The sequence below is a fragment of the Tribolium madens genome, unplaced genomic scaffold (genome assembly GCF_015345945.1).
Source record: "Tribolium madens isolate multiple individuals breed KSU strain unplaced genomic scaffold, Tmad_KSU_1.1 Scaffold_11;HRSCAF=98;Tcas5.2_LG3b, whole genome shotgun sequence".
NCBI classification, from domain to species: Eukaryota; Metazoa; Arthropoda; class Insecta; order Coleoptera; family Tenebrionidae; genus Tribolium; species Tribolium madens.
In genome coordinates, this window is record NW_025400975.1 from 6,430,121 (window position 1) to 6,437,146 (window position 7,026).

At 33.4% G+C, this 7,026-nt stretch overlaps 1 protein-coding gene across 1 annotated transcript in view; it reads left to right on the forward strand.

The window, feature by feature from the left end:
• The window catches only part of LOC123016083 (transcriptional repressor scratch 2-like), an 11,222-nt gene extending 4,813 nt beyond the window's left edge, over positions 1 to 6,409 (forward strand). The window contains exon 2 of the mRNA XM_044416306.1: positions 4,102 to 6,409. Within this exon, the coding sequence (XP_044272241.1) occupies positions 4,102 to 5,141 (1,040 nt within the window). The 3' untranslated portion in view covers positions 5,142 to 6,409. The remainder of the gene's footprint in view (positions 1 to 4,101) is intronic.
• The last annotated feature ends 617 nt before the right edge of the window (positions 6,410 to 7,026 follow it).

Genomic DNA, 7,026 nt, shown 5'->3' on the forward strand with positions numbered 1-7,026 from the left:
TCATAACCTGGTAATTAACCCTTTCTAAAAAATCTGTACTTTTCAGTTCACAACACGTTTTTTTCTTAAAGTATTTATTTTTTGAAAAAACTAATATGTATATCGCAATTTAGACAACAAAAATCTAATAACTCAAAAACAAAACAAAATTTTGTTCTTAAAAAATCATTTTTTTATGTTACTTTAATTTATATTAATTATTATTTTTTGGAAAAGAATGATTTAAAAAAAACCCGCTTGGTTCAATACTTTATATTCACCCAGTATAAAACAAATTTAAAGAGGAAACACTCAGCAGGCTACTAATTTTTTGAGTTTGGCTTAAGAATTACCGATTGTTTTCTCCTTAAAATATTTTGTAATCGGATTATTTTTCTTAAACTGTCCAATTTTTAACTTGCACTGAAATTTTTAATTGAAAATTAGTGATTTGAAGAAAATATGCATAAAAATGCAATATTTCTAAAAATATGCACCAAGTTGCCAAAATATGCAAAATATGCATTTTTTAATGGGCTTATTTTAATCAAAAAACATTAGATATGCATAGAAACCTTACAATTTTGTGGATATATCTGTTAATGACAAATATGCATTTTGCATATAATCCGAGCCTTACTTATAACACTATATAACAAAGTGCTCAGCATTTATGAGGGGGGGGTTTGAACCCCCTAATCCCCCCTCTTGGGTACGGCCCTGGTCAAAACGAAATAATCATCTTTAACGCAAACCGTAAAAGGAATCGTCGCATCTTATTGTCGAGGATATGCATAGAATAACAGAAGGCTCTTTCTGTATTACAACAGCTGGCTGTTGAGAGGAACGTCGCTCCCCTTTTAATTAAATCGGATACATCACAACAGCTGGCGGTGCAAACACGCTGCCACCGGCATTAAAAGAGCCCCATCATCGCCCGAACTCGATAAAAAGAAAAGTTAATATTCAACAGTCAGCCTTAGGTGTGGACGGTGACGTCTTCGACGAGGGGATTTAATGAGAAATGATGAGGGGGCGCAGGACTCTGATTGATTTTACTAATAACAATGTGGATAAACATTATGCCACAATGTAATTACTAATGCCAACAACAAATTTATATGCAATGGTGTAAATCAAAATTTAATCAGATGAGTGCTACATCCAATAATAGTATATCACAGCGTAATTGATTTTAAACAATTTTTGGATAATACATATAGTAGTTACAACGTTTTCATTTTTTTTTAATAAAAACATTGAAGTGTCACAATTTAGTTGCCAATTTCTTAATTTGACATGTCAAATAAAAAACAACTAAAACTATGAAAATTCCATAACAAACGATTGTGAAGTATTTAAAAATAGTAAAGTAAAATTTGCTGCACCCAGTGTTGTCAGGTTTGGTGAAATTTTACCAGATCTGGTGATTTTCATGTTAGTCTGGTGATTTGCTGAAAACTTGTCTAAAAATTCTAATATGTGGTGATTTTTTGAAAATGAAAAAAACTGTTTTTTCTGTTTTGCGTTTAGAATAAGTCTATTCCAGCACCCGAATGAGGTCTTTTAAGTGCTTTAATAAGTCGGTTGCGTTAATTTAATTTTAGTGACGGACTTCTTTCACAAATGTGAAAATAAGAATCATTTTTATTTCTCACAGACGCCTAAAATTATTTCACATAAATGTCGCCAACCGTCGCAAAATTCTCTCTCGAAAAAAATAATAAAATTTTCGTCTTTTAATTTATCAAATGATATAAAGCGGCAAAATAGAAAAAATAGTATAAAGCACTTGTTGCAGAAGATTCTTCAAGCACTCATTTGGTTTTCAAGTTTGTGCTTCTGCAACCTGTACTTTAATATACTATTTTGAGCATTTTCCACGTTTTCAGCCAAAAACTTGATTATTTTGTAATTTTTTTTCAAAAAAGTTGAAACACCACCAAATTGGTTAAAATAGTTCTGGTTGTTTTTTTTACAAGATTTTACGAAACAGGATCGAAGACGACAATTTTTTTTGTTTTTTTTTTCGAATACTTTTTCAGCTAGAAACACAATTATTTCGCCTAATTTCGTTAAAAACAATCCAAAAATTCAACAAATTCAACCAAAAACGGCGTTATTTTTGCCACTTTCAAGTGTTTAAGTACGTTTTTGAGATAAAAACAAAGAAAATTCTAAAAATGTTGTTAAAGCGAGCAAAAAAATTACAAAATTAAATCGAAATGGATATTATTTTTAACTTGTACCGCTCGAATTGCTTCGTTTTTGAACAAGAAGCTTATTTATTTTGCATAATCTAGTCCATACACGCTTAAAAATTAGAAAAGCAACAATCCGAGAATGTTTTTAAGCATGTTTTTGTACTAGAATCTCATGATTTTTGCAAGATTTTGCTAAAACCAAATGAAAAATCAACAGATTAAATCAAAAAAATTACATTGATTTTGCACTTTTTGAGAGTTTCAGCACATTTTTCAGCTAGAAACGTAATTATTTTGCAAAATCGGTTAAAACAAGTTAAAAAAAGCACAGAATTGGGCCGAAAATGATATATATTTTTTCTTTTTTGAAAGTTCTAACAGATTTTTAACTGAAAACTCGCGAGCATGTCAAAAATCACTAAATTGTTATAAAAAAAGATCATATTATGACACTTCTACCTAACTCAAAGGCTTTAACTTGAAAACATTTCGTCAAATTTTTTCGAAGCAAAAATAATCGAAAAACACCAAGTTGGTTAAAAAGAGTTCAATTTATTTTTTAGAAGATATTACTAAACAACTTATGTATGTTTTTTTCGAAAGCTTTCTTTGCTAGAAACACAATTACTTTGCAAAATCTTGTCTAAACACGGCAAAAAATTGCAAAAAAGATGGATATTGATGTTATTTTGTTTAGTTTACTCGATTTCACTGGTTTTGAGCAAAATTAAGACAAAAATATGTTGAGTAAACATGCTTTTAAGAGCGTTTCTGTACTAAATTCTCAGGTTTTTCACTAGGTTTTGCTAAAACACGTTAAAAAAAATCAAGAAATTAAGTTCAGAATTATGTACATAATTTTTGCATTTCTCTAGCATTTTAACACGTTTTTCAGCTAGCAATGCAATTATTTTTCAAAATTGGTTAAAAACAAACTTAAAAAAACACAGAATTAGGCTATAATTTTTTCCTTTTTTGAAAGTTTAAGCCGATTTTTAAGATGAAAACTCTGTTTTTCGCGATAGTTTGCCATAGCATGTCAAAAATCACTAAATTGTTATAAAAAAAGATTATATTATTAAACTCTTAGGCTTTAACTTGAACATTTCAAATTTTCTCAAAGAAAAAATAATCGAAAAACACCAAATTGGTTAAAAATAGTTCTATTTGCTTTTTACTGGATATTACTCAACAGAGTCAAAAATGACAACTTATTTATGTCTTTTCGAATGCTTTTTTCGCTAGAAACACAATTATTTTGCGAAATCTTGTCTAAACACGGCTAAAAATCAATATTGATGTTATTTTGTTTGTTTCACTAATTTCACTGGTTATTGAGCAAAATTAAGACAAAAACTAACAGAAACTTCAAAATTTGCGCTTTTGTACTAAAATTTCAGAGTTTTCACTAAATTTCGCTAAAACAGACAAAAAAATAAAGAAACTAAATCTAGAATTGCAAATTTTTGCATTTCTCTAGCATTTTAGCACGTTTTTCAGCTAGAAACGCAATTAATTCGCAAAATTTTGTTGAAAACTAAAATAAAATTACAGAAAGCATGTCCTTTTTGCTTTTTTAAGAGTTTAAGCGGATTTTTAAGCTGAAAACTGCCTGTTTTCGCAAGATATAGCCAACAAATCGTAATCTGGTGAAAATTTAGCAATTTCTTTAACTCGGATTTAGTGAATTTTACGTTTTGAGAGCCTCATATAAAGAATTTTCAGGAAGAAAAAAGTTTTGTGGTATATGTATTAATTTTTTCACCAATAAGATAAAAAAATTACCAACCGGCTTTACTAAGAAATAACACCTATAAGAGAAAAAAAATTAAATTGATATTTTGAGTACATATTCTTTGTGGAAAATAAAAAAAAATCATGTGTTATTAGTTTTCTCATTTGTTCTTCTTTGTTTCAGGCTACCTTCATGAATTCTCTCCTTCCACCTATCCCCCAACCACCTTCATCCCCCGTAACGACCAACCCATCAGCGGCCAAACGCAACCATCTTACGCAACCTTACGAACGGTGGTGGAAACCCAAGACCTCCGTCCCGACTACAGCACTCCCACTCCGCCTCGTTCCCGCAAATCCCTCTCCATGACTTTCACCAGTACGGGAGCGGCCCTCTCCTTACCCCCCAAAAAAAAGGACATCTACCGTCCCTACTCCCTCGATGACAAACCCTCCCCACCTCCACCCACCCCCACCATTCGAGTACCTGCCGAAGAAGACTTGCACGCAGCCCACGCCATCCTCGACTTGAGCGCCTCCACGACGGTGTTCCTCCCACCGCCGCCGCCGCCACCCCCACCTCCCGAGGAGGACCTCCCGGTGAAGAGCGGCAAAACGATAGCTTACACTTACGAGGCCTTCTTCGTCAGCGATGGTCGCTCGAAGAAACGCTTCGTTGCTGATGACCCGTCTTTGACAGCCAAAGTCCACATCAACGAGAAGCCCAAATACACCTGTAGTGAGTGTGGGAAACAGTACGCCACGTCTAGTAACCTCTCCCGACATAAGCAAACTCATAGAAGTTTGGACTCACAATCGGCGAAGAAGTGCATCACGTGTGGGAAGGCTTACGTCAGCATGCCGGCCTTGGCCATGCACGTGCTCACACACAAGTTAGCCCACAGATGCAGCGTCTGTGGGAAGCAATTCTCGCGACCTTGGCTCCTACAAGGTCATTTAAGGTCACACACGGGGGAAAAACCCTACGGGTGTGCCCATTGTGGTAAGGCGTTCGCTGATAGGTCAAATCTAAGGGCACACATGCAAACACATTCCGCTGATAAGAATTTCGAGTGTCCAAGGTGTCATAAAACATTTGCGTTGAAGTCGTACCTAAATAAGCATTTGGAGTCGGCGTGTCTTAAGGAGGAGGCGGGGCCTAACAGTTGCGCCGAAGAAGTGGCCAGGGATGTGGCCGTGCCCATACGAGTCTATGCCGCCTAATCTAGTCTGTTTCTAGTCTTTCCTGGGAAGTACCGGAGATATTGAAAAATCAGTATTGTGATTGGGCATCTCTCCTGTACTTCTTCTAATATATAGTGTAGTTTGGAACAGTGTTGCCAGATCAAAAACGTAAAATACACCAGATCCGAGTTAAAAAATTCGCCAAATTCGCGAAAAAAGTAAAAATGGAATGTCTAATTCTGTGATTTTTTGGCTTGTTTTCAACAAAATTTTGCATTTCTAAAAACGTACAAAAATGCTCGAGAAATGCAATTGTAGACTTTTTTTAGCTTGTTTTAGCGAAATCTGGTGAAAAACCTGGGATTTTAGTACTAAAACGCGCTTAAAAGCATTTTCGGCCAAATTTTGTGGTTTCTCAGCTTATTTTTGCCTTATTTCACTCAAAAACCAGTTAAATCGAGTGAAACAAACAAAATTAACAATTTAGTGATTTTTGACATACTATAGCACACTCTCGCGAAGAAATAGTTTTAATTTTTTTTAAAAATTATATCATATTCATATTAAATTGTTTTTAACTAATTGTGCAGAATATTTGCGTTTCTAGCTGAAAAACGTGCTAAAACTCTCAAGAAATGCAAAATTAATGTAATTTCCGACTTAATATGTTGATTTTTCAGTTCTTGCAAAAAACCTGAGATTGTAATAGAAAACGTGTTTAAAAAAATCCAGGTCTTATTTTTGTCTTATTATCCTTAAAAAACCAATCAAATTAAATTAAAGCCTAAGAATTAGGTAAAAAAATCATAAAATAATCTTTTTTATAGCAATTTAGTGATTTTTAACGTGTTATGGCAAAACATCGGAAAAAAAAAGTTTTCAGCTTAAAAATCTGCTTGAACTTTCGAAAAAGTGCAAAATTATATCATTTTCGGTTTCATTCTGTGTTTTTTTTGGCTTGTTTCTAACCAATTTTAAAAAATAATTGCGATTCTAACTGAAAAACGTGCTAAAACTCTCAAGAAATGCAAAATTAATGTAATTTTCGACTCTGGTTAAGACTCTTGTCTTATAATGTGAAACAAGCAAAATAATATCAATATCAATAGTTTTTGTGATTTTTAGGCGTGTTTGGACAAGATTTTGCAAAATAAATAATTCTCTGGTTTAAAAACGAAGTAAGCTAAACGGAACAAGATAAAAATAATGTTAATTTCGATTTAATTTTGTAAATTTTCACCTCAAAAACGTGCTTAAACTCTTGAAAAAGGCAAAAATAACGCCCTTTTTGGTCGCATTTGTTAAATTTTTGGAGTGTGTTTAACGAAATTTTGCGAAATAATTGTGTTTCTAGTACTCGAAAAAGACAAAATAATTTGTCATTTTCGATTCTGTAAAATCTTGTAAAAAAAACAATTTTTCGAAGAATTTGATAAAACTATCAGGTTTCTGGTTGAAAACGTGGAAAATAGTGAAAAAACAGTTTTTTCATTTCCAAAAAATCACCTGATATTAGACTTTTTACACCAGACTAACAGGAAAATCCCCAGATCTGGTGGAATTTCCCCAAATCTGGCAGCACTGTTTTGTAATCGCGGCACGTAGTGGCAGTGTTCCGAAACGCGTCACGCCGTCTAGATTAGCCGTGATTTATTCTTCGCGAACTGACGCCCCCTTGTAAATATCCCTCCCAATGAGATAACACATCGCAACACGTCCAATAAGTTAGGTTAGATGTAAGATGGTCTCTACCTTTAGAACACCATGGACTAGATTGTCCACCGAACATATGATGTTATCGGCACCTTTTAGTTAATTAAATCGCGACATTCCAAACGTTCTTCACGAACAAAAGCAAAGTTTCACAAACAACGAAGTTATGCAAATACTAGTATTATACATATTTAGATTAAGAGTGGAATTA